Genomic DNA, 27,426 nt, shown 5'->3' on the forward strand with positions numbered 1-27,426 from the left:
CTCACCCTTCCCCTCCTTCCGGGGGCTCCAGTTAGTAAGAGCAGAGGGAAGGAAGTTCTGAGTAGGAGACTTCTGACTTGGTTCACAAATGTATATCAATGTAATGGTAATGTTTGTTTAACTTAAAGAAGTAAAGAAAGCCACTGTGATAATGTTTTTCAGCATTCAATAGAAACCCATTTGGTGTTATCCTACGGGCAGTCTTGATTACAATGTAAAACTCCCTGTGGAGTCTGGTCAGTGAGTAGGTGGTACTGCCATTTACACCAGCGTACCTCCCAACATCCGGACAGCTATTAACAGTCCTGACCAAGTGCAAAGTCAACCTCCTGCAGTGACAGCCAAGCGGGCCTGCCTGGAGAGAGTTTCTCTTCCCCATGCCTGCAGGACTGTGACTCTCTACCTGATCTGGCCTTCTCTTAGCCTCCCTACCATAACAGGGCAAGGGAGGGGAATCAACCCAGGGGGTGGGTATTCCCTTGTCAAGGTCATCCAGGGAGAAAAGTACATCCCAGATTTGCAACTAGGAAACAATTTTGGGTAACAGACATCTATTTTTTAAAAAAAGATATGTTGAAGGGGTAAAGCTCTTGAATTAAGATTTTTCATCATTATCCATCTCATGAATCTCTACCTTCCCCATAGGTTGTCCTTCCCACAGGTGTCTGAAGGGGCAGGCAGATATAGTGCTGGGGATCTCATTTGATGGTAGGGGAAACTGAGAGGTGAAAATAGCTCTACTTAGTCAGTTAGCAAGTCACCAGGAACCCCAGCTTCTCCCCTGCTGCTTGGTATAGCCATCTCCACAGCCTCTTGGCCAGTCCTCTGACCTCTACTTAAAAATCTAGCTCAGGGACGGGTCTGGTGGCTCACGCCTGTAATCCCAGCAATTTGGGAGGCCAAGGCGGGTGCATCATCTGAGGTCAGAAGTTCGAGACCAGACTGACCGACATGGTGAAACTCCGTCTCCACTAAAAATACAAAGATTAGCCAGGCATTGTGGTACACACCTGTAATCTCAGCTACTCAAGAGGCTGAGGCAAGAGAACCACCTGAACCTGGGAGGTGGAGGTTGCAGTGAGCCAAGATAGCACCACTGCACTCCAGCTTGGCAATGGCAAGACTCCCTCTCAAAAAAAAAAAAAAGAAGATCTAGCTCAGACCTGACCCCGACTAAATGCACAGCCTTCCGTTTACTTCCCATCCCCCCAACTCCCATTCAAACCACCATCCACAGCATTAGGACTAGTCATTTGTACTTAAGCAACAGAGTTAGTATCATGAAATCTGGTCTTAGGATCAAAGCCATTCAAGGTTAGAGCTGGAGGGAACCTTGGAGATGAAGAGAAACTAAGGTTTGGAGAACCCACCTAAGGTTTCATAGCAAATACATGACAAAGCCAAGGCTTCAAGCCAAGTTTTTGTTCCTTGTGCTTTCCTGACTACATCCGGAGTTTCTCTATTTTTTTTTTTTTTGGTGTTTTTTTTCCCCCCTATGTGATGCTTCCATTCTGCCCTGTGACTCTCTCTCGTTGTCCTGTCTTATTAGAGAGAGGTTCTAGAGCTGGCTGCATAGTACCTGTTCTCTGGGACCTTGGTATTGATCTAAGGCTGCTTTAACTACCTAAAGAGAAGCAGAGCCCCAAGGGAGGCTGCCACAACCCAACTCTGAAGCATGACTTAATCCCAAGTGAGATCAACTCTGACATTCGTTCTTAAACAAGAATGTTGGATTCTGACTTTAAGTGACTTTTGCCCAAGGTCATCCAGTTAAAAGGTGGCTGGAGCAGGGAGCAACAATAGCTCTTCAGGCCCCTGAGGCTCTGGAGGCCAATTGAGCTATCGGCAAGCCTAGACCCTGCCTCTCTGTTTGGAACAGTGCGACTATGCCGTTTTCTGTCTGCTCATTTATGAACTGGGTTCCCGACCTAAATGTGGGGATTCGAGGGAGACAAAGAGTGTGCCGGCCACCACTCTCGCATACAGGAAGTGTGTGGGGGCACCGTAGAGGCCCTCTAGCCTTTGTAAACCAGGCCCTGAGGCTCCGGCCCAGTTGTACCCCTCCCCAGCAGTCCCCCCACTGTGACGTGTCACTGTCAGAACTCAGCGCTTAGAAACGACAAACCTGGAGGCTACTCGGTCGGCCACTAGGCTGTGGCAGGACATGCGGACTTTCTCCGGAGTGGCGCTCTCAACTCGCGTCTTTCGCCTGCCGCTTTCTTGGGACCCCAGAGTACTCACCGACCCCAGTAGACCGGGGAGTCCTGGCCGCGCCCATCCGGCCAGTAGCTCAGGGGCCGGCCTGGTGTCTCTCCAGCTGGGCACCTGCCGCCAGCCCCAGCGCCAGTTTCAGCGTTGGGGGAGAAAGGTAAGGAGGGGAGTTGGTGGGGAGCCTCCCTCTCGCCGCTGAGCCTGCAAGAGCATCTTCTCCGCGAGTTCCTCACTGCCCAGCGAGCACTGCCCAACTTCTGAGCCCTTGGGACTCGCTGCTCTGAGTCGCTCTTGGTACAGAAGACCAAGCACCCCCAGAAATTCACATTCACCACCTTTGGGAGGCTTCTGGAAAAAGGCAAGGAGTCCAGGCGGGGCTTCCAGAGCTCTCAGGCTGGGGTTGGGTTGTGTGTGTGTGTGGGGGGGGGGGGGGGCTTCACGGATAACCCTCCCAACCTGCTTCTTTTCCCTGACAGCAGCCATCGCCCCCAAGAGGAAGAGCCTTAGGCGTCCCAGAAGACCTCGCGGACTGTGCAGCGGTTGGCAGAGGGGACCTGTTTGCTGGCCCGTTTGGAGGTGAGATGGGGTGGGGGTTTGGACACTGAGAAGCACAAGAGAAGTTTCTCCTCACCCCTCAACCCCACTTCCGAAACAGAACTAGGTGGCCCCGAGGAATAAGGCGAAGTGTAAATACAAACAACCTCATAAAGAAGCCAAGAAAAGCGAAGCCCAAAGAAGCAAGAGCAAGACTGTTACAAAACTGTCTGGTTTTGTAACAATTTCCCCGCTGCCGGCCAATGAGCAGCGTGGCGGCACGTCACGTGGTACCGTTTTATATAACACTTTGCTGAGACAAGACAGTTATTAGGCGGCGCGGGGCGGCCGGCATGGAGCTCCCGGAGGCGCGGCAGGGCCCAGAGTTCGGTAGCACGGCGGCGGTGGCCGCCCTGATTTCCTCCAGCCGCCACTTCTTGCTTCGTGTTCCCGGTCCCTAGACGCCTTCCCCCCCACAACCGTGTCCCTCTCCCTATGGAGTCAGTACGGACTGAACAGATGCTGAGCTTGCCCGCCGAGGTCAGCAGCAACAACTTAGATCCAGTGGAGCCGGCGGAGCGAGGGGCATCAGCGGCCCAGGTAGACACGGGTCCCCACCCAGAGGCGGCTGTAGAGGGTCCCGTACCTCTACCGACGCGGGAGCGAGAGCAAGAGCAGTCTCCGGGGACCTCAACGCCGGAGAGCAAAGTCCTGCTCACGCAGGCAGATGCCTTGGCGTCCCGGGGGCGCCTCCGGGAAGCCCTCGAGGTGTATAGACAGCTCTCCGAGCGACAGCAGCTGGTGGCTGAGCAGCTGGAGCAGCTTGTGCGCTGCCTGGCGGAGAAAGTCCCACAAGGCGAGGCGCTCACGCCGGCGCCCCCGGATGAGGGTAGCGCTACAAGCGGCGCCGTGGCGGCGGAAGAGACAGGAGCCGCGGCGGCCACCGAGGTGTGGGACGGCTTTAAGTGCCGGAAATGTCATGGGTTTCTGTCAGACCCCGTGTCCTTGTCGTGTGGCCACACCTTTTGTAAACTGTGTCTGGAACGTGGGCGGGCCGCCGACCGGCGCTGTGCGCTGTGCGGGGTCAAACTCTCCGCGTTGATGGTGGCTACTGGGCGGGCGCGTGGAGCCCGGCGGGCTGGGCAGCAGCCGCCGCCGCCGCTGCGAGTCAACGTGGTGCTCAGAGGCCTTCTCGGCAAGTTGTTCCCTGGCCCGGCGCGGGCGTCGCAACTCCGGCACGAGGGCAACCGGCTGTACCGCGAGCGCCAGGTGGAGGCGGCGCTGCTCAAGTACAACGAGGCAGTTAAGTTGGGTGAGTCCAGTGTGCTGCTGGGCTGGGGCTGGTGCTCCTTTGGCGACGCGAGGGTGCGGGAGAACAAACCCTGCAGCGAGATGGTACTTGGACCAGGGCAGAAGAGGGGGCGGGGGAACCCATGGACCCTGGCCGGGGTGGGAGAGGGGTGTTTCTGGGGCTGGGTCTCTTGAGTTTGTCCTGTTTCCCCTGCTTTAGCTGTCTTTCACTGTGTTTGTGCCGATATCGGTTGCTTTTTGTCTTTTTCTGCCGACTTCTGTTAGTTTTTGTGTTCCTGTCTGTCAGTCCCAGTTCCTGTCTGTGTCTCCTTGTTTCTGGTTCTTTTTCTCCATCTCTTCTCATCTTTGTCACAGTTTCTTTCTTGCTCAGTGTCACTCTGTTCCTCTGAGTCTCCTCCCGCTGCACTCCTGGCCTCCTCTTACACCTGCTCACACCTTCCCAGTGAGGAAAGGAACTTCGCGCGCTCCTCGCACTGGCGCCCTGTCCTCCAGGCGGTCGCCAGCAGGAGATGTCCGGTCCGCGCCTGCGTGCCGCTCGCGCCGCCGGGTGTTGCCCCTTCCGGGGCCGCAGCTCCCTGTGGGGTGGGTCCGGCGTGGAATTAGGTCAGGAGAGCACTGGTTGCATAAGGGCCGCTAGCGGCCCGGGTCGGGCGGCCCCTCCTCCGCGCGGGCGGGCGGGATTGTGTAACCGCTGAGGTAACTGAAGTGGGCCACGCTCGCTTCGGAAACCATCCCACGAGTGTTTGCGGGGGGGAGGGGGAGCGCTTGCGCCCCGCTGCCCTGTGACTCATTGTCACTGCTTCCTATCACAGGATCCTCTGCTGAAATAGATGCCCCCCCCTCCTCCCGCCCTGCCAACCCGCAGCATGTGCCCTGGCCTTGAACCCCTTTAACCCGGCCAGCCCGGTGAGAGACGGGGCCCGGCAACTGCTTGGGGATCCACAGGGACCGTGGGCTGGCAACTAATGGGTCACGCCTCTGTCCTGCTTTCCAGAGCCGCCTGGGAAGGTTGGGTGGGCTTTGCAGCTTAAAGGGCAACATGGGCAGTCCCACATCTCCAGTTGGACTAGGGCACCTGAATTTCCCCAGGGAGCCGCTCTCTGAGACCCACCACCTCTGCACCCAGGAAGTGGCTGCTGAGCTGCCAGTCAGTGTTGCCCAGCTCGGCAGGCTGCCAGAAGCTGGGCCGTGGGGCGCGGTTGTCTGGTGAAGCATGACGGGAGGAGGCAGCAGGGATGGGTAGGCAGGGCCCTGGCATCCCAGGGTGTTCTGGACCTGACTCTGTGGAGTGGAGAAAGGGTGTGGGCTGGAGTCTCCACGTGTTGAATCTCCACTCAGGCTTGCAACAGGTAATAGGAAGAGGAGGAATAAGGACTGACAGGGAGACACTGGCAGCCAGAGAAGGGGACCCCACCAGCCCCTGTCTGTGCACAAGTAAGGCACACTGTGAGCTGCCATCAGGCTGGAGTGTGCTGCAGAAGACAAAAGACAGAAAAGACTGTAAACAATTTGCTAATGTCTTAAGAGCAAGTAATGGGCACCCAAGCAAGTCCTGAGCATACCCCTGGGAAAAAACATCAAAACCTGTTGCCACAGAAGAAGCTGGAGTCACATCTTGGGGAAGAGCAGGACAATATGAATGAAGCTCTGGAGACCATTTAACTCCAAATCTCCAAGGCAGGTTGCATTCCTTTTAGCCATCCTCCAGGGGCCAGGAAAGCCCCTTCCTGACCTCACCCTCTTCCTCTGTTGCTGCCATCTTCCCCTGGGGGTTCTTCCTTGCATCTTTGTTAATACCCTCAGGGAACTCAGGGTGAAAATGTCAAGGCCAGCTTTACCCTTCTAAGAGGAAAGGAGACTCTGTTCTGGAAGATGGGCAGTGTGTCCGTATTATTCCAAGTACTGTACACAACCTTCAGAAAAAGGAGCCTGCTCCCCAGCATTCCAGCTTCAAAAGCTTCAAAGTCTCACCAGTTATCAGTGACTCTGTCCATCTAGCTGTGTGACCTTGAGAAGATGCTTTCCTTTCTCTGGGCTTGATTTTCCCCATCTGAAGAATGGGTTGATTGAGCCAGATAATCTCTAATCGCCTGTCCGGCTCTGACATCTAGTAATTCGGAGTTTTTGGTGAGAGCCAGCCTCACCTTATTCCCAGTAACCCTTTCCAAGTTCATTTACATTTGGTCATCTGAAATGAGAGAACGGGACCATATAAATATATTTTCCCATTCCATTTAGGGAATCTTCATATGTGCTGAGCTTTGTAGACAAAGATGTTGCTAATGTCATCAGTGATTCCCTCCTGGAAGACGAACTTGGATTTGTCTTCTTGGTAGTTCAGATAGGGGTCACATCTGCCCACTTTTCTCCCCTTCCTACCTGGCCTGTTTTCTTCTTGGTGATAATGCCCTCACACCTGGCTGCCAGGCACTAGCTGTGTGTAGCCACATCTTGTCTATGTCAAAGTGTCTAATGCATCACTGACACTACAGGGCCTGTAATGAACTTGTGAGCCAGGGTCAAAAATGACTTTGCAGTTGGGGAACCAAGAGTGTCTGGGAGTGTAGAAGGCAGGACAATATTAGAACTAGAAATAGAACCCAATCCTTTTGATCGCCAGTAAAAAAGTCCTAGAAAACTTATCATTTGCTCAAGATCCATGCTCATACAGGACTTACCACCTGCTTGTGCTGGCTGGGGGCCATTAATAAGGGTTTTTCTTTCTCATTTTGGCAGCTCCAAATGACCACTTGCTTTATAGCAATCGGTCTCAGATTTATTTCACCTTGGAGTCTCATGAGAATGCGCTGCATGATGCAGAAATAGCATGTAAGCTCCGCCCGATGGGTTTTAAGGTGAGTGTGGGATGGGGAGAGGTGGGAAGGGGTTGTACTGTAGATGGGAATTGGCAGGAAGGGCTGCCTCCCTGGAACGTAGGGGCACTAGACCTCAAGCAGAGCAGGAAGAAGGCCTTGCAAAGGAGCCAGGGTAAAGATCCCTGGGCAAAGGGAGACTCAGGTCTGCAAGGGAACTGGATTCTTCCTCAATTCGGTCTTCAGCTGATGACCTTCAGAGCAGCCTAGGCATAGTGACTCTCTAGAATATGCCCTTGGAAGCCAAACTGCCTGGATTTGTGTCCCAGCTCTGCTGCTTTTATGACCTTTGTGGTCTTGGGCAAATGACTTGACTTCCCAATACTTCATCTCCTCCTCTGTAAAATGGGGAATATTCAAAGCAGCTACTAAATGGGGTTGTTGCGAGGATTACATAAGCTAATAACGTAAGGTGCTTAGAACAGTGTCTGGCACATATCACTATATAAACACCTGCCTGCCTACCTGCCTTCCTGCCTGCTTGCCTTCCTCCTTCCCTCCCCCCTTCCCTCCCTTCCTTCCCTTCCTACTTCCTTCCTGTTTTTTTTTTTTTTGAAATGAAGTCTCACTCTGCCACCCAGGCTGGAGTACAGTGGCATGATCTTGGCTCACTGCAACCTCCGTCTCCCAGGTTCAAGCGATCCTCTGACCTCACATAACAAGTAGCAGGGATCACAATAGGCATGTGCCACCATGCCTGGGTAATTTTTGTATTTTTAGTGGAGATGGGGTTTTGCCGTGTTGGCTGGTGTCAGACTCCTGGACTCAGGCAATCCACCCGCCTCAGTCTCCCAAAGTGCTAGGATTGCAGGCGTGAGCCACTGTGTCTGGTCTATATAAATGTTTTCTATCGTCATCATTATCATTCTTTTCTAGGGACATTAGAAAGAGGAGGTGAGAGTCGCATGGCTGGCCTGGCCCTCCTAAACCTCTGCTGATAGCCAGTCTCCTTGGCAGCTTAGCCAGTTTTCTTTGAAGGGATCCTCACACTCACACAATGATTATGCCATTTCGAGTCCTTAATATAGTCAGTCAGCCTGCCAGTATCCCCAAGGATTTAGGTCACATGGGGAGGTGAGAAGAAAGACAGCCTGGACACCTCTCAGGATGCCAGGATGCAAAGTGTCACTTTCTGTATCTTTGCCTGGCTTCAGGACTGGCCCTCAGCCACATGTCAGTACTTTGTTTTGAAGATTAGATTTGCTCTACTACTTGCAAGCCATGGGGAGGTGGCTTCACTCTCGGAACCCCAAGTATCCTTGTTTGCAAAATGAAGCTGTTGGTATCTACCCTGCTTGCCTCACAAGGATGCAGTGAGAGTCAAATGTGAACGTGGCCAAGAGGACATTCTGCAAGCTATAAAGCTTGCTGGGTGTAGTGCTGTCTTTACACAACCCAAGGATGCCTTCCTCAGAAATCCATTTTATCCAAGTTCAAGTCCATAACCCCTCATCTGAATACTATAAGACCAGAAATGTTCAGAATCCAGAATGTTTTAGATTTTGCAAGGACAATATATTAGGTCTCGGTGAGCTCCAGGCAGCTTCCTGTAGTCAAACACTATCTCTCCAGCAGATTCTATGAAAATTCACACTCTGTGGGACAAATATTTTAAAACGCTTCATGTCAGTTTAGGTCAGGTTTTGCCATCTAATCAATTTTGATGTCAAGCTTATGAAAATAATGGATTATCAGAACATTTTTGGATCTGGAAACTTCAGATACAGCATATGGACCTGTGTACTCTGCCATGAATGTCAGGTGAATCTTGTATGTTCTTTCCTGAGAAGGTTTTCATGAGTGATGATGATTTGTATGCTCTTTTTTTCCAGGAAGGTTTTCCTGAGTGATGATGGATTAGTATGCTTTTTTCCCAACGAACACAGTTAGCATTTAATATAAATCACCAGTGTCTTAACCCAAAGAAGCTACAGTAGGGGCACTTTTGCGCTCCCAGTAGTGCAAGTCAGGGAGCTGCCTAGGAGTAAGAGGACTTGCAACTCTGTCCCCCTCCACCCTAAGCCTAGATCCTAGGGCTAAGGACCTTGATAGTGTGATAAAAAGCATAGCTGAGAAACAGTGAAGCATTTTGGATGAAATGGGAAAAGTGACCTCCCCAGTGAAGGAAGAGTTGATGAAAGTATTAAGTAGGAGCTTCATTTCCCTATAGTGATGAACTGAGAGGTGGGGGCAATGATGAGATAATTTATTGTCTTGAGGGTTAAGATAAGAGACTGGAACTGATACATATAATTCAAAACTACCTCCAGCCCTGATTTGCATATTTTCCAACATTTCTGTGTAAAATGCCCAAAGTATAGGGATTTATCTGGCAGCCCTATTCTCCATTCCAGCCATCCATTCAGAGTATACATCCTGCAGGTGATGCAGCTCTCAGTGTTGTGAGCTGGTTTCCCTGAGCAGGTAGAAAACATGGGTTGGCTGGGCGTAGTGGCTTATGCCTGTAATCTCAGCACTTTGGGAGGCTAAGGCAGGTAGACAACTTGAGGTGAGGAGTTTCAGACCAGCCTGGCCAACATGGTGAAACCCTGTCTCTACTAAAAATACAAAAATTAGCCCAGCATGGTGACACATACCTGTAATCCCAGCTACTCAGGAGGCTGAGGCACGAGAATCGCTTGAACTCAGGAGGCGGAGGTTTTAGTGAGTTGAGATTTGCCACTGCACTCCAGCCTGGGTGACAGAGCAAGACTCTGTCTCAAAAAAAAAAAAAAAAAGAGAGTATATGGGTTGCTACTTGATATGATTAGTGCGATCACAGAGGCCTTTCCAGTCTCCCAACACTTCTCCCCTCTAGTTATCCTATGATGTCATGCAAGCCTTTCCAGGAAGGTCTTTGGTAAACACCAAAGGGAGAGGCAACAAAGGAAGCCATCAGCATCCATGTATCCACCAAGACAAGACTTCAGAAGGAGCTTGGGGAGTGCAGAGAGGTCATCATTGGAGCAGGGGCCACTGTTCAAGAAGGCAGCTTCAGGTCAGCCTCTGCAGCAGGCCATAGCTGGGGCCTGCAGAGAGGCATGTTAGAAAGCGAGGCAGGGAAGTATCCAGCAGCCACAACCTGGATCAATCACTTCATTCACTAAGTTAGACTTAGTGTTGCTCATGGAGGAGGCAAAGGAGCAGGCCACTGAATGGAGGGACATCCTAGATGACTCAAGTGAAATGCTCTTCAAGCCAAGTTGCTAGTGTCCACCTGTCTCAAGACACACACGGAGGGCAGCCCTCTCCCCCCGACTCTTTTTCTTCTTCCTTCTTCCCCAGGGTGTTCCTCTGCTTTCCCTAGAGTATCTCTTCCAGAGCAGTTGGTCTTGGAGCTATAAACGACTTTATACTTTTTAAAATATGTGGTGAAGGAGCAGAAGTGAACCAAGCACCTAGGAGAGAAAGTATATGCTCAGTCCCCTGGTTAGCCCTCTGAAGGGCAGACTGCTTCGTGGAGAAGAACATTCTGGGAGTCCTGAGATTGCAGTTTTAGTTCCAGCTTTTGCCACTAGTTACCTTTAAGGTCTTGAAGAAGTCAGAACCCTTTTCCTGGGACTCTTCTGAAAATTGATCAGTTAGTTTAGGTGCTCATTCAAGCCACTACTGAGGACTAATTCTCTGCTTGACAGACTAGTTCAAAGGAAGGCATAACTGGGTAGGCCCTGAAAGCTGGTTAGCATGTGGTAAAATGGGGGTTCTTGCTACATTTGATCATCACTCCATACAATGGTGGGGCAGAGACAAGGTAGCATGGCACAGTGGTTAAGAATATGGGCTTTGGTGTCAGTCCCAGGTTCAAACCCTGATCCCACCATTTACCAGCTGTATTACATTGGGCAAGTTAACTTTTTTGGGTTTCTGTTTTATCTTCTTTAAAATGGCATTAGAACAGTTGCACGCATTTTAGGGCTGTAGATAAGAGAGTCTTTTTTTTTTTTGAGATGGAGTCTTGCTCTTGTTGCCCAGGCTGGAGAGCAATGGCATAATCTCGGCTCACTGCAACTTTCTCCTCCCAGGTTCAAGTGATTCTCCTGCCTCAGCATCCTGAGTAGCTGAGATTATAGGTGCCTGCCACCACATCTGGCTAATTTTTCTATTCTTAGTAGAGATGGGGTTTTGCCATGTTGGCCAGGCTGGTCTTGAACTCTTAACCTTGTTCGGCCCCCTCGGCCTCCCAAAGTGCTGGGATTACAGCTGTGAGCCACCTTGCTGGCCAAGAGAGTCCTTTTAAGATGTTTCACACAACAGTGAGTGCTCTGGGTTATTTATTGTTATAGTAGTAGTGTTAATAGGCTGCATAAAATGGGATTGAATGCTAATGTTTCCTTCCAGGCACATTTCAGAAAAGCCCAAGCCTTAGCCACCCTAGGCAAGGTGGAGGAGGCACTAAGGGAGTTTCTCTACTGTGTATCCCTTGATGGAAACAACAAGAGAGCAAGATCTGAAGCCCAAAGAGTGAGTTGAAATGACATCAGGTCCAGCTTCCTAATGGACCCTCACCTCTCTGTCTTCTCTAGGAAGGGGAGTGAATGTGCTTGTCTCCCTGGCATTTGGAGTCCTGAGTGGGTGGTTTCCTGGGCTAAGGGGACAAAAGGGAGACGGGAGTGCTAACTGATTGCCCAGAAACACCATCCTTCTGCTGTGTATGATCAGATTGGGCAGTTGCTACATTTTTGTTGAAGCCCGTGAGGAATGTTCTTGCTTGACTCAGGGTCTGGATTGTCAGTGGGAGAAAAACCAAAATCAAGTACATTAACATGGGGATTGAGGTTCACTGAGGACATTCTGGCTGTTGATGAGAGATCCAGGGTGTGGGGCTGCCTGCCATTACATAACTTTTCTTTGGCTGAATCACAGTTTTCAGCAGCCACACAGGACAGCCAGCCCCTGGGAAGGGATGCTGGTCGTCTCCACCTCCCCTATCACCATACACAGAACTCCAACCTTCAGCTCCTTTGCTAGAAATAAAACACACTGCCTCACAAATGCTAGTCAGAGATTGTTACAATATACTCCAGTCATTCCAACTCTTGGGTCCCAGGAGAAGGTGGTAGTTATAAAAGAAAAATGGCACGAAACACTGAGAGCATGAGTGAGGGCTCAGGCATCTTCAATTCATGGACTTTGTTGTTTATTGTTTTACAATTGACTCTCCTGGTACCTGGCTAATCGGCCTGGAAGTTGGATTCTCACTGTTGGTGGTTGTCTCTGCTCTCCTTGTGCTCCACCCCCTATTCCACTGAGCCCCACGGTTTCTGTCCCAGTGTGGTGTGGCAGAGCAGTGGATGAAGAAAGTGAGCAAGAGACATGACTGGTTTCTGAAGGCTCTAGAAAGGAACAGTTAGCAAAATTGGTGAACTAAAGGAACTGGCTCTGGATTTTCTTTCTCTCACAGAGGATTTCCTTCCTGGGAAGTTGCTTTGAATTGGTTTGAGTATGTGGACAAGGTGTACTTGAGAGGAGTATGCTCGAAGCTATGGACCCTTCTCCAAATTTTAAATGTAGTCCGTAGTGTAAGAAATGATAACAATAATAATAGCTAACATTTGTTGAGCATTTCCTCTGCACCAGACACTGTGCTAGGCACTTTATGTGGAGTATGTAATTTAAACCCCACTACACTCCTTTGAGGCTAGGTATGGTGATTCATCCTCAGGTTACACATGAGACAGATGAAGCTAGGTCTTGCTGACTTTCCCAAGGTCATGCATCTGGTGATTGGTGGGAAAGTATTCGAACCCAAGTCTATCTGTTTCCAAAGCCTGGTCTGTTAGCTGCTCCGCCATCCTGCTTCCCATGAATATATGGCCACAGCTTCAGCACTCACTGGTAGCAGTGGAACTTTCCAGTTCCGGGATGAACAAAGGCAATTAGAAGAGACTTGAATTTGGGGACAGTGTGCAAAGGCCAGCAGAGGCAAGTCTCACACCCAAGGAGGAATGGTTTCTTGACTCCTGTTTGTTCATTTCTCAGTTGGCCTGAGATGTTCTTAGTAACATCAGTTGGGCTGACCTGTCTCTCCAGTCCACTTTTATAGACAAACTGTTGTCATTTCCACAGCTGCCTAATGGCTTGAGGCAAGGCATTTTGTAAAGCTCTGGAGACCCAAAGAGGCATAAGGCACAGTCTTAGCCTTCAAGGAACTTACAATCTTGCATTTGTTAACATAAATGCCAGATGACGCAAGCAAGCATATGCCCGTGATGAGCGTTACAGAGTTGTGAAGTGAGCGTGAGAATTTAGAGGCAAATTTCCACTGAGTGTGATGAGTCCATGACAGTGATTAAGAACATTGAGAGTCCTCCGATGTGTTTTTTTACTAAAGCATTCCAGTTTCAGGGCTAAAGATTTGACAGAGATGGTGCAGGTTCAGTTGGCATTAATAAGCTGTCTTCAAACTCACAGGCCTGTGTTTCTTTTTACCTCAGATTCTTTTTCGTCCTCCTTGACCTATTTGGGTCTTTCTAAGACTGAGGCTGAAGTGGAATTGACTTTCATTCATGTGGAATGATCATTCTCACTGAGAGTTGACCCCAGCTTTTGTTTTCCAATGCCATTGAGAAGGCCTGGAGAGAGATCTTAAGTAGTAAAATGAAGAAGGGAACTGCTGCTGTTATTTCTGCTTTGTTTCTTTGGATTTCTCCCTTGGACTTTTTTTCCTTCCCACCACTCTCTGCCCTTTCATCCTGGCACCTTGTGATGCTCTGTGGCTGCCATTGAAGAGCATTATGCTTTTTTTGGGAGAATTCCAGGGATACCGCCTCCTCAGAACTGGTTTGGTCCTGTTGGGTCACTCGTTAGGGCTTCTGAGGGCCAACCTTGGCTCCTGTGGAGGAGGGAGCTCTGAAAGCTGACATTTATGGCCCTGGGTGCTGTGAGTACCTTCCCATCTCACTCCTTTGCCACCTATAACTGGAAACGGTGTTTCTCAGAGCTGAAAGGAAACACAGGCATCAGTCTGAGGACTTTGGGCCTGAATGCTAGGCCTCTCCCTGGGCCCTGGGGTGGATAAGTGTCTTACTTCAATTCCATCCGGTGTGATGAGTATTTATTGGGTATCTGTTATGTGCCCTCTAGAAGCTGGCCATCTGGCAGGAGAGAAAGGCTTACATCTGTGACACCTTTCTAGGATAACATAACGTGGTGCCTCTGTTGTTGTTCAAGATGCTGTATTATGGTACACTCTCTACTGCATAGGACAGGACTGGAGTAGTGAGGGAAGGTAGCATGTGAGCTGAGCTTTGAAGGCTGAGCAGGGTTTGGCTTCATGGTGAGTGCTGGCATCTGAAGGAATATCATGAAGAGACTGCTGGGCCAGAGAATAAATCAAACTGGAGTTTGGGATTCTGTCAAATTTCATTGATCAATTAATACCTTGACTGTGTATCTTCAACACGAGACGGGAGCACGCAGGAGCTGATGGGTGGTAAGCACTGGAACAGGTTTTTGGATGCAAAGTAACGTGCTCTCCTTGTGTTACATGTTTCAGTACATGGAAACGCACACATACACACACAAACACATAATCCTTGCTGGTACAGGGGAAACTTGGGACAGGAATGTGGACAGTGAATGGTGTAAGCTACATTAGAATGAGTGTCTAATTTCCCAGCTTATCCAATTACAAGGGAAACCAGCAAGAGACAGGAACCTCCTTGCTCCTAGTACTTGAACTTAACCTAACATCCTCTTGGAAGCAAAGGCCAGAATAGGGTAGGTGATGTTGGGAGAAGAGGGAAGAAGCCGGAGTTCTGTTTTTCCTAACAAATAACTGCTCAGGTTCCCAGCTCTGAAGGGATTAAAGATCCAGGGGTGATGGTGGGGAGACGAGAAAGCAAAATGGGTAGTGGAGAAAAGAAACAGTGACGATCCTAGAAGACATCTGTAGACTTCCACCTACTGAGGCGTTATAAACTTCAAGTTCCCCAACTGAGGTTTCTCTCCTGACTTCACCTCTCTGTCTCTTTCCTCTTAGATGGGTTTTTTAATCCCACTGCAGACATTTCTGTGAAGTGTTAGCACCAGCGTGGTGGCTCTTAACGTTGGCTAGGCAACAGAGGCATCTGTAGTGCCTTCTCAACATCCAGATTCCTGGGCCACACTTCAGACCTGGGAGAGACGAGAGTAGAAAATAGAGACCTAGATTTTTCATAAGTTCCCCACTTAATTCTGATACCCACTGAAGCGAGGACCTCTGCCCCGGTGTGGTGTGTTGGGGACACTGGTCAAAGGCTTCTTCCCTAGAGTTCTGCCCTGCAAGCTGCCCCCACTGCCCCTCGCCCCTTCACCTGGGCATCTGTAGAAACTTAAGTAGTGAAGTCTTCTGTTTTATGTACCAGCTTCTCCTTAGTTTCTTTTCACCAACTGTCCCGGGGGACTCTCAGGAACATTCTCCCAATATCCTGAAGCTGTTGGCACCTCACCCTAGATTAAAGGAAGATGTAGAGTCAATGACTACTGAAGTTACCAGCCATAATCTGCCAAGGTTGTTACAGGTAAAATTCAACTCACCCAGCTCGCTCATGACACTTCATTTGGCTTTTTATGGGGGCGAACGTGGGGAGTGAGCCCTCCCTCTCCTATTTTGGTAGCTGAGAAAGAAGAAACGGAGTCACTAGTGGTTTTGTTTTTGCAAAGAACCTCCTAAAGATACAACCGTGAATTTCAGGCATGGTCTCAGAGTTATTCATTACATTGAAAAAAAATTTGAATCAGGTTCTTGTTTTGTCACCCAGGCTGGAGTTCAGTGATGTGATCATGGCTTACTGCCTCAGACTCCTGGCCTCAAGAGATCCTCCCTCATCAACCTCCTGAGTAGCTGGGACTACAAGCATGTACCACCATGCCTGGCTAAGTTTTTTTTTTTTTTCTTTGGAAGAGATGGAGTTTCACCATTTTTGCCTAGGCTGGTCTCGAACTCCTGGCCTCAGGTGATACTCCCAACTTGGCCTTCCAAAGTGCTATAGATGTAGATATAGATATATATTTTCAGTTCTTGGTTAGATCCATCCAAGAGAGAGATTTGACAAAACTAGAAAGGAATTGGCTTACTGCCCCTGGGCCATACAATTTGGGTGGGTGTATGGGCTTCCGGGCGGAGTCTGGGAAGAGGACCTGATAATTCCTCCTCTAGAGCTTTTTGTTTGTTCAAGCTGCTAGCCTTTGAGTGCCAGCACAGATCCTGTGCAAAGACAACTCTGATCCCCAAATGGATGTAATTTTGTATTCCTGCACTATACCTTATACATAAGTAAGCTTCCAATACCTATTTGTAACAGAGAAGAGGAAAGAGATGTGGGGAAAGAATGTGGAGTTGAAGGACATGGAAGGAAGACAGATATTGGTGCCTTTCTTTGAAAACCAGGAAACAGAACACAGAGATGTGGGCCCCAGGCCCTGGCTGTCTCAGCAGAGGTTAAGTGGGCAGAAGTTGAGGATCAGAAGCCCAGACTCCAAGGCAGAGTTTAGCACTGAATGTCTGGGCACCTTTAAGGGGGCAGTTTTCCCTCCATTCATGCTCGATGTTCTCCTGTGTATAAGCCCTGAGCTCTCATAAGAACTAAAATGCAGGTGGGTCCAACTTTTCTTTAAAAAAAGGCAGAACTTACAGGATCTCCTGAAATCAGAGAACCCCCAGTGATTTCAATAATTAAGATCACTGTTACCTGACTGAGAATGCTAATACTGAACTCAAATGCTGGAGTGACTTCTCATTGCAGCTCCATCTGACAAGAAGAAAAATGCCAACCTTGGCTTTCCAATGTGAACCAGCTGAGGAACAAGGATTGGATTTCCACCCAAACTTTGCTTTGCAAAGCGGTATACTCCTGAGTGGCCAATGCCTTGGGCTCATGGAAAGTCAACATTATATTATTGCTACAGTGCTGGAGAAAACCCCAACTCCCCAAGATAGAGACAGAGAACACCCACATTATTTTTCTCCTCACCTCATTGTTTTCTCCCAGCTATATAGTTCCCCTTTTCTACCTGTCTACCAATTTTTTTTTGGTATGGTTAGAGGGAAACAACAGGATGAATATTTTGACCTGGGGACTATGGGTTTAGATTAGAGAGGGGTTCTTCATGTAAATTTGCATAAACATATTGTTATTTGCATTTATTTCTAAATCCATTTTCAAATATCCATTTCCTGGGAAAATATTAAAAGGCTAGAGATATTGATTTTTTTTGCCAGGTGATTTTGCCTTTTTTTTTAATGCCTGTCACCTCAAATCTAGTAAAAGGAATAGTTTGTACCTGGTTCATTTGACCAGTGTAACATGTAGCCCTGGAGTATGAGGTAACTTGACAGGCCATGAACAGACCTGTGCCAAAGCCCTACTACCAAAAGTCCATTTAGAGCTGGAGTTTGGGAATCACAGATGGCTGTGAATGGCGAGAGGAATTATTGAGTGACAGTATCTGGCCTCACTGCCTTAGTTTTGCTAAAGTGGTTACCGGGGAAAGATGTGATAGGAAGGGGAACTGGCGCTATCCCTGGCATTTCCCCTTTTTGCACCTATTTAAGGAGCCTCTCCTCCTACATACCTTCCGGTCCTTGCCTAGGGAAATTCCCTAACTCCACCCAGGCTGAGCATGCCTTGGTTGCAGATTGCTGTGTGGACAAGAAGTGGGAAACAATGCCTTATGACGGCCCCTCAGTTGAGCTCTGTGTCCACTATGCAATCAAGGGTGGGGATCAGGACTCTATAATTTCCCTTTGTCCCTCTGGGTAGCAATATCAGAGGACAGTATTGGTCCTAAGAAGATTCTGATATTTGGCCCTTTCATCATTCAGGACAATCTGGAGCTCCCACACTGTTCTAGTCAGGAGGAAGCAGCAGCCAGGGGAGATGGCAGCAGTCAGAGGAACCCAGCTAAGGTGAAGGGGGATGGTCAGCAGCACCCCATGAAAGACCAAGAAGCAAAGGAGGGGAAGCAGGATGCTGCCTCTCCAGAAGCTGCTTCCAGCACGACTGGAAAATGCCAGGGAAAGAAAAGGAAATACTACCAACTTGATGCCCAACATGACACAGGGATGTCTAATAAAGGCTTCAAGCAAGGTACTGGCTCTACACAGGGAGAGGGCAGCTGGGAGGAGATACCTGGGCTCACCGTTATGTACAAGTTACTTACCTCTGTCCTGGGGCTCCTTAGGCTCTGGGTGTGTGGCCCTGCTGTGGCATTTACTAGCTGTGTGACCTCAGAGATTGCTATGAGGCTTCTGTGAGATCATGCACAGTGCCTAGCACACTATAAGTGTTCAATACTAATTATTAATATGATGGAAAGCCAAGGCATCAGCTCAAGCACAGTATCAACTGTTTCTTGACATTCCATACCCATGAGGATGCCACTTCCTTCTAGGTCAACCTCTCACTATCCCCATCCCCATTCTAGAAATGCAGGATGAGGGAAGTGAGGTCAGGCCTCATCCTGCTCATTCCCAGCTGTGTTCCCGTAGGTAGGCATGTGAAAAGCACCAGCTGTGGCTTGCTATCTTACCAAGAGAGGTTGGCAGTGCCAAGATTCAGGTTTAGCTTTGAAGGCCTGGCTCAGTCCATTGAGTTGCAGTAGGTTCTGCTGTTGAGAGAGGTGCCTGATGCATTTGAATGAAGTCCCCAGGGCTCCTGGGCATTTCTTGATGTGCATTTCTCTTTCTGTGGGGGGCTGCTGGAAACCTCCGAGAGCCTGCTTCAGAGTATCCCATTCTTAATGGCTCAGGTGTCCAGTAAATCAGCTTTCTGAGAGGTGGTGAGAGTGGCAAACTGAAAAACGCATTGGATTCTTTTGCCTCAGAAGTAATATCGAGGAAACCAGGGTAGCTCCAGCGCTGACTTCTTGCTTTCTAACTCACAGATCCTCCCACTGATCAGGAGGCCACACCTGCTCTCAGTTTACCACTTGCATCCTTCGACGCATCTGACCTTGAATGTGCTCTATGTATGAGGTACGTCCTGTGTACTGTCATTGACTGCCCGATGTTTCTTCATCTCTGGTGTCTGAATCTTTCTGCTAGTGACCTACTGCTGGGTTGGTTAGCATGCAAAAAGCATAGCTCTAATGGAATGGAAATCACAACATGGTGAAACCCCGTCTTTACTAAAAATACAAAACTTAGACAAGTGTGGTGGCACAGGCCTGTAATCCTAGCTACTTGGGAGGCTGAGGCATGTGAATCGCTTGAACTGGGGAGGCAGAGGCTGCAGTGAACAGAGATCATACCACTGCACTCCAGCCTCTCCAAAAAAGAAAAAAAAAGACATATTCAGACATATTAATATTAAGCCCAGTGGGCCATCGGTTTGTGACCTGTGAATAGACCGTTCCCTTCCCACTCTCCAGGTTTTTCCAAGTCAGGAGTCAGGAATGCAGGGAATGCAGTCTGTGGGCAGGGGACACAAACTGGCCCAAGTGACAATCAACGTTCCCTATTCTTGGGAAGCCACGTGGTGGGGCTGACTGGCTTTTGTTTTGTGTTGTGCCATGAATATTAGTAGTGGGCCTGAGATACTTAGCCACATCATCTCTCTGGAGAGATCTGAGTAAACAGAGATGATGTGGCACTGGTAGGCAGGGAGATACTTGGCTAAGTATCCACATGCTCCCCCACCCCAAAAGAAAGATGCTATGATTATGGTGTGTGTAACCATATACTATTTTTTTTGAGATGGGGTTTTGCTCTTGTTGACCAGACTAGAGTACAATGGCACGATCTCATCTTACCACAACCTCCGCTTCCCAGTTTCAAGTGATTCTCCTGCCTCAGCCTCCCAAGTAGCTGGGATTACAGACACCCACTAGCACACCTGGCTAATTTTTTGTATTTTTAGTAGAGATAGGGTTTCTCCATGTTGGTCAGGCTGGCCTTGAAATCCTGACCTCAGGTGATCCATCCATCTTGGCCTCCCAAAGTGCTGGGATTCCAGGTTTGAGCCACCGCACCTGGTCTTATTTTTTTTTGAGATGGAGTCTCGCTCTGTCACCCAGGCTAGAGTGCAGTGGCATGATTTCGGCTCACTGCAACCTCTGCCTCCCGGGTTCAAGTGATTCTCCTGCCTCAACCTCCCGAGTAGCTGAGACTACAGGCGCATGCCACCACACCTGGTTAATTCTTTTTGTATTTTTAGTAAAGATGGAGTTTCACTCCAGGATAGTCTTGATTTCCTGACCCTGTGATCCATCCACCTTGGCCTCCCAAAGTGCTGGTATTACAGGCATGAGCCACCATGCCCGACCTACAATTTTTTAAAATTGCTTACATGTGTTTGATTTCACAGCTGTAACTTAGTGGCTAAGAGGAGAGGTTCCCTGGCTTTACTAGCTGTTTGACCTGGAGAGAGTGACATTCTCTGCTACTGTTTTCTTGTCAGTAAAATACAGAACAGTTGTACCTACTCCATGGGGTTGTCATGATTAATTGAGAAAAGTCTATTTAACACCTGGAATAGTGCCTGGCATGTAATAGATACTCAGTAAATGTCAACTATTTTTTTTTCCTTCTAGACCAGAGATCAAGAAGGAAACTTTAGGTCTATGGACCTCTGAAGAGGTTTTATTTATGGATTCTAATAGATGTATGAGTGCCCCAAAGTTGCATGTTAAAGTGTGTGGGTTTTCTAGGACAAGGTCCACATCCTTCAGCAGATTCACAAATGTGTCTGTTTTCCAAAAGAGCATTAAAAGGAGGCTGAGATATTTGCACAGAAATTAAGATGGTTGTTGCTGTTGGTTGCACTGGCGGGTCCTGCAGGCTGTGGAGCTTCCAGATCAACTACAAGAACAAACCAGCAATTCTGAGAGGACCCACAGTCCCTCTGAAGGAAGCGGGTTGCTTCTGCAGGACCCAGGGGACACCCCAAATACTCTGGGAGGCAAATAGCCTCGGGCAAGTTCTCAAGCCTGTCTCAAACTCCACCTGGAAACAGACCCAGGGCTGTTGGGGAGGGCATGGTTGGGAGTAAGACTGGTCCTTTGGTTTGTGTGGGAGCTGGGTGAGGCCTGTGACTGCTGTATTTCCCTAACTTCCCTGGCAACCTGCATGACTCAGCAAAGGCAGTCATAATCCTCCTAGGGACACAGTTCCAGTGACCTGGGAATCTCACCCCCATCCCCCACAGCAGCTGCAGCAAGACTCGCCCAAAGAGAGTCTGAGCTCAGACACACCTAGCCCTGCCCCCACCTGATGATCCTTCCCTACACACCCTAGTAATGGAAGACAAAGGGCATGTAATCTTGGGGAGCTCTAAGGCCCCACCCATGCTTTGTCCCTCTCTACATTACTGCAGCTAATGCTTTCTGGAAAGCTCACCTCCCAGCAGGAGGCCAACCAACACAAAAATAGAGCATTAAACCACCAAAGCTAAGGACCCTCACAGAGTCCTTTAGACCCTCTGCCGCCTCCACCAGAACAGGTGCTGATATCCACTGCTGAGAGACCCATAGATGGTTAGTATCACAGGACTCTGTGCAGACAACCCCCAGTACCAGCCCAGAGCTGGGTAGCCTCTATTGGTGGCTAGACCCAGAAGAGAGAGAACAGTCACTGCAGTTTGGCTCACAGGAAGCCACATCTATAAGAGAAAGGGGGAGCGAGTACTACATCAAGGGAAACACCTTGTGGGACAAAGAATCTGAACAACAGCCTTCAGCCCTAGACCTTCCCGCAACAGCCTTCAGCCCTAGACCTTCCCTCTGACAGAGCCTACCTACTCAAATGAGAAAGAACCAGAAAACCAACCCTGATAATATGACAAACCAAGGCTCTTCAACACCTTCAAAAAAATCACACTAGTTCACCATCAATGGATCCAAACCAAGAAGAAATCCTGATTTGCCTGAAAAAGAATTCAGGAGGTTAATTATTAAGCTAATCAGGGAGGGACCAGAGAAGGGCAAAGCCCAATGCAAGGAAATCCAAAAGCTGGTACAAGAAGTGAAGGGGGAAATATTCATGGAAATAGATAGCTTAAAGAAAAAGCAATAAAATATTCAGGAAACTTTGGACACACTTTTAGAAATGTGAAATGCTCTGTAAAATCACAGCAATAGAACTGAACAAGTAGAAGAAAGAAATTCAGAGCTTGAAGACAGGTCTTCAAATTAACCCAATCCAACAAAGACAAAGTAAAAAGAGTAAGAAAACATGAATAAAGCCACCAAGGAGTCTGGGATTATGTTGAATGACCAAATCTAAGAATAATCAGTGTACCTGTGGAAGAAGAAAATTCTAAAAGTCTGGAAAATATATTTGGGGGAATAATCGAGGAAAACTTCCCTGACCTTGTGAGAGACCTAGATATCCAAATATAAGAAGCAAAAATAACACCTGGGAAATTCATTGCAAGAAGATCCTCGCCTAGGCACATTGTCATCAGGTTATCCAAAGTTAAGATGAAGGAAAGAATCTTAGGAGCTGTGAGACAGAAGTGCCAGGTAACCTATAAAGGAAAACCTATCAGATTAACAGCAGATTTCTCAGCAGAAACCTTAAAAGCTAGAAGGGACTGGGGACCTATCTTCAGCCTCCTCAAACAAAACAATTACCAGCCAAGAATTTTGTATCCAGTGAAACTAAGCATCACTTATGAAGAAAAGATAGTCATTTTCAGACGAACAAATGCTGAGAGAATTCAGCATTACCAAGCTACCACTACAAGAACTTCTAAAAGGAGCTCTAAATCTTGAAACAAATCCTGGAGACACATCAAAACAGAACCCTCTTTAAAGCATAAATCACATAGGACCTAGAAAACAAAAATACAAATTAAAAATAAAAAGCAAAAAACAAAGTACATAGGCAACAAAGAGCATGATGAATGCAATGGTACCTCACATTTCAATACTAACATTGAATGTAAACGTCCTAAATGCTCCACTTAAAAATACAGCACATCAGAATGGATAAGAACTCACCAACCATCTGCTGCCTTCAGGAGACTCACCTAACACATAAAGATTCACACATAAACTTGAAGTAAAGGGGTGGAAAAAGGCATTTCATGCAAATGGACACCAAAAGCAAGCAGGGGGTAGCTATTTTTATATCAGACAAAATAAACTTTAAAGCAACAGCAGTTAAAGTAGACAAAGAGGGACACAGTATGTAATGGTAAAAGGCCTTGTCCAACAGAAAAGTACCACAATCAATCCTAAACATACAGGCACCTAACACTGGAGCTCCGACATTTATGAAACAATTACTAATGGACCTAAGAAATGAGATAGACAGCAATACAATAATAGTGAGGGACTTCAGTACTCCACTGATAGCACAAGATAGGTCATCAAGACAGAAAGTCAACAAAGAAACAATGGATTTAAACTATGTCTTGGAACAGATGGACTTAACAGATATATACAGAACATTTCATCCAACAGCCACAGAATATACATTCTATTCAATGGCGCATACAGCTTTCTCTAAGATAGACCATATGAGAGGCCATAAAGCGAGCCTCAATAAATTTAAGAAAACTTAAATTATATCAAGGATTCTCTGAGACAACAGTGGAATAAAACTGGAAATCAACTCTAAAAGGAACCTTCAAAACCATGCGAATACGTGGAAATTAAATAACCTAAATGAGCATTGAGTCAAAAACAAAATCAAGATGGAAATTTAAAAATTCTTCAAACTAAATGACAATAATGACACAACCTATCAAAGCCTCTGGGATACAGCAAAGGCGGTGCTAAGAGGATAGGTATAGCTCTAAGCACCTACATCAAAAAGTCTGAAAGAGCACAAACCAGCAATCTAAGGTCACACCTCAAGGAACTAGAGAAACAAGAACAAACCAAATCCAAACCCAGCAGAAGAAAGGAAATAACCAAGATCAGAGCAGAAACAAATTAAATAGAAACAACAACAAGAAAATACAAAATATATACAAGAAGTCAGTTATTTGAAAAGATAAATAAAATTGATAGACCATTAGCAAGATTCACCAAGGAAAGAAGAGAGAAAATTCAAATAACCTCGCTAAGAAATGAAACGGGAGATACTAAAACTGACGCCACTGAAATAGAAAAGATCATTCAAGGCTGCTGTGAACAACTTTATGCACGTAAACTAGAAAACCTAGAAGAGGTGGATAAACTGGAAAAATAAACCCTCCTAGCTTAAATCAGGACGAATGAGGTACCCTGCACAGTCCAATAACAAGCAGCGAGGTTGAAATGGTAATTTAAAAATTACTAACAAAAAAAGTCCAGGACCAGACAAATTCACAGCAGAATTCTACCAAATACAAAGAAGAATTGGTACCAATCCTTTTGACACCATTCCACAAGATAGAGCAAGAAGGAACCCTCCCTAATTCATTCTATAAAGCCAGCTTCACCCTAATACCAAAACCAGGAAAGGACAGCCAAGAAAAGAAAACTACAGACTGATATATTTGATGAACATTGATGCTAAAATCCTTAACAAAATACTGGTTAACCAAATCCAACAACATATCAAAAAGATAATCCAGCATGATCAAGTGGGTTTCATATGGGGGATGCAGGAATGGTTTAACATATGTAAGTCAATAAATGTGATACACCACATAAACCTGATTAAAAACAAAAATCACGTGATGATCTCAATAGATGCAGAAAAAACATTCAACAAAATCCAGCATTCCTTTATGATTAAAACGCTCAGCAAAATCGGCATACAAGGGACATACCTTAGTGTAATAAAAGCCATCTGTGACAAACCCACAACCAATATAACACTGAATGGGGAAAAGTTGAAAGCATTCCCTCTGAGAACTGGAAGAAGACAAGGATGCCCACTCTCACCACTCCTCTTTAACATAGTACTATAAGTCCTAGCCAGAGCAATCAGACAAGAGAAGGAAAGAAAACCAAACATTGTATGTTCTAACTGATATGTGGGAGCTAAGCTATAAGGATACAAAGGCATCCGAATGATACAGTGGACTTTGGGGACTTGTGGGGAAGAGTGAAAGAGGGGTGAGGGATAAAAGACTACAAATATAGGGTGCTCTATGCTGATTGGATGATGGTTGCACCAAAATCTCACAAATCACCACTACAGAACTTACTCATGTAGCCAAATACCACCTGTACCCCTGTAGCTTATGGCAAAATAAAATAAATTTTAAGAAAGAAATTAATATGGTTGACTCGAGAAAATATAACAAAAAGTCTTTATTTAATTTTTTTAAATTATGTTAAATAATTTTTTTTGTGACAGTCTCACTTTGTCACGCAGGCTGGAGTGCAGTGGTGTGATTTTATCTCACTGCATTCTCCGCCTCTCGGTTCAGGCAATTCAGCCTCCTGAGTAGCTGGGACTACAGGTGCCCGCCACCACACCTGGCAAATTTTTGTATTTTTAGTAGAGAGATGAGGTTTTACCATGTTGGCCAGGCTGGTCTTGAACTCCTGACCTCAGGTGATCCACCTGCCTCGGCCTCCCAAAGTGCTGAGATTACAGGCGTGAGCCACTGCGCCTGGCCCTAAAAAAAAAGTCTTAATACACTATATGGTGGGATCCAGCCAGCAGAAACTGCTCAGGTATTTCCTCGCCCTTTATGAGCACATATGCTTCTCCTATTGTTCACATGCATTTGTATTCTGAATTACTATTGTCGGATGACGAAAAATGAGTAACACAGCCGTTATCTGAAATGTGGACCTTCTTTCTTTTAAAGAAATTTTTAAGTGCCAGATTTGCTCATAAGCTTTGGCAGACCTGATAACAAACAGCTCAGCAGGTGGAATGTTGAAGCACTCAAAGCAAGCCTCTTGCATACTGTCAGGAGTTGGTGTGGGTGGAGTGGACTAGGGGGAGAGGGGCTAGGTGAGCAGGTTCCTTTCACTACTTCCCTAACCCCCTCCAGACAGAATGGCAGGTGGGCCCTGGTAAAGCCAAGGTAGAGGATAGATAAATCCTGTTTCCAGGCAGAGCAATGGGCTCCTGCAGGTAACACCATTGTGGTTCTAAGCCCATGATGTGAGCTGTGGAGTGGAGTAGACTTAGGTTGCACAGAGAACAGGTCGCTGTTGTATGTATCCTTCTTAACACTCCCCTCAACATCCAGGGGACAAGAAATCAAACATACAGACTCATCCTGTTGGTGTTTTCTCTGAAAACTAAGAATCCTGAGGTGTAAGTTCTTTTCTTCCTCTGCTTTCTCCCTTTCATCTTGTTTGTCCTTGATCTCAACAGGGGGCTTTGAAGGAGGGCTGGAAATTTGGTCCAAGAAATAAACACCAAGAGGATAAGTCCCCCTTCTAGTTGGCTCACTCGAAATTTAAAAGTCATTATTTTCCTTATTCTGCCCCTCTGTTCTAAGTGAGACTTCAAACCAAAAACCCCTCTGTGCCTGGAGTAGCCATTACATAGGCTGCTAAGTTATAGCTGGCCTCTCACTGCTTGGTGGTGATAAGAAGCCTGCTAAATCTAGAAAGAACTGTGGATCTTGAGGTTCTGAAAACTGCAGCCATCAGTTAGAAGTATGTACTTCCCTTTTCAACAGGGTTTGTCTATCAGTTAGACATCAGATGTTGACATAGGGTATTTCATTTTTTTTTTTTTTGAGACAGTCTCGCTCTGTTGCTAGGTGCCAGGCTGGAGTGCAGTGGCGTGATCGCGGCTCACTGCAACCTCTGTCTACTGGGTTCAAGCAATTCTCCTGTCTCGGCCTCCCAAGTAGCTGGGACTACAGGTGCATGCCATCATGCCCAGCTAATTTTTGTATTTTTAGTATTTTAGTATTGTATTGGGGTTCTACCAAATTGGCCAGGATAGTCTTGATCTCTTGACCTTGTGATCTGCCCACCTCGGCCTCCCAAAGTGCCGGGATTATAGGTGTAAGCCACTGCGTCCGGCCAACAGCGGCTATTTTATACACATGCTTCAGCTTGAATTTTGATGATAGCCTTGTAAAAGCTTTTTATTTTTTTTTTAAATGGAGTCTTGCCCTGTCACCCAGGCTGGAGTGCAATGGCACAATCTCGGCTCAATGCAACCTCTGCCTTCCGGGTTCAAACGATTCTCCTGCCTCAGCATCGCAAGTAGCTGGGATTACAGGCACGCGCCAGCACGTCCGGTTAATTTTTCTATTTTTAGTAGGGATGGGGTTTCACCATGTTGGCAAGGCAGGTGGATCACAAGGCCTCAAACTCCTGACCTTGTGATCCACCTTCGTGGGCCTCCCAAAGTGCTGGGATTACAGGCGTGAGCCGCCGCACCTGGCCTAATTTTTGTATTTTTAGTAGAGATGGGGTTTCACCATGTTGGCCAGGCTGGTCTTGAACTCCTGACCTTGTGATCCACCTGCCTTGGTCTCCCAAAATGCTGAGATTACAGGCATGAGCCAGCGCACCTGGCCAAAAAAGCTTTTGATGCCACCTCCCTTTAGTGTTGTTTTTCTCTTTCTTGTTGTTAGGAATATGATTGGATTCTCTTTTTACCCTCACATGTCTTTGGGAGAGAGCGTCCAAGAGTAAAGATAGTCTGAAACAATCT

At 47.3% G+C, this 27,426-nt stretch overlaps 1 protein-coding gene across 3 annotated transcripts in view; it reads left to right on the plus strand.

Moving 5' to 3' along the window:
- Positions 1 to 3,074: 3,074 nt before the first annotated feature.
- Positions 3,075 to 27,426, plus strand: part of LONRF3 (LON peptidase N-terminal domain and ring finger 3) — a 47,347-nt gene continuing 22,995 nt past the window's right edge. Inside the window, exons 1-6 of one of the 3 annotated variants that reach the window (XM_035287883.3) lie at positions 3,075 to 4,057; positions 6,793 to 6,911; positions 11,268 to 11,390; positions 15,275 to 15,430; positions 17,734 to 17,998; positions 18,795 to 18,885. In XM_035287883.3, the coding sequence (XP_035143774.1) occupies positions 3,241 to 4,057; positions 6,793 to 6,911; positions 11,268 to 11,390; positions 15,275 to 15,430; positions 17,734 to 17,998; positions 18,795 to 18,885 (1,571 nt within the window). In that variant the 5' untranslated portion in view covers positions 3,075 to 3,240. The remainder of the gene's footprint in view (positions 4,058 to 6,792; positions 6,912 to 11,267; positions 11,391 to 15,274; positions 15,431 to 17,733; positions 17,999 to 18,794; positions 18,886 to 27,426) is intronic. The other 2 variants (XM_002763207.8, XM_002763206.7) reach the window with 2 other exon arrangements.

This window comes from Callithrix jacchus, chromosome X, assembly GCF_049354715.1.
Source record: "Callithrix jacchus isolate 240 chromosome X, calJac240_pri, whole genome shotgun sequence".
In the NCBI taxonomy this organism is placed as follows: Eukaryota; Metazoa; Chordata; class Mammalia; order Primates; family Cebidae; genus Callithrix; species Callithrix jacchus.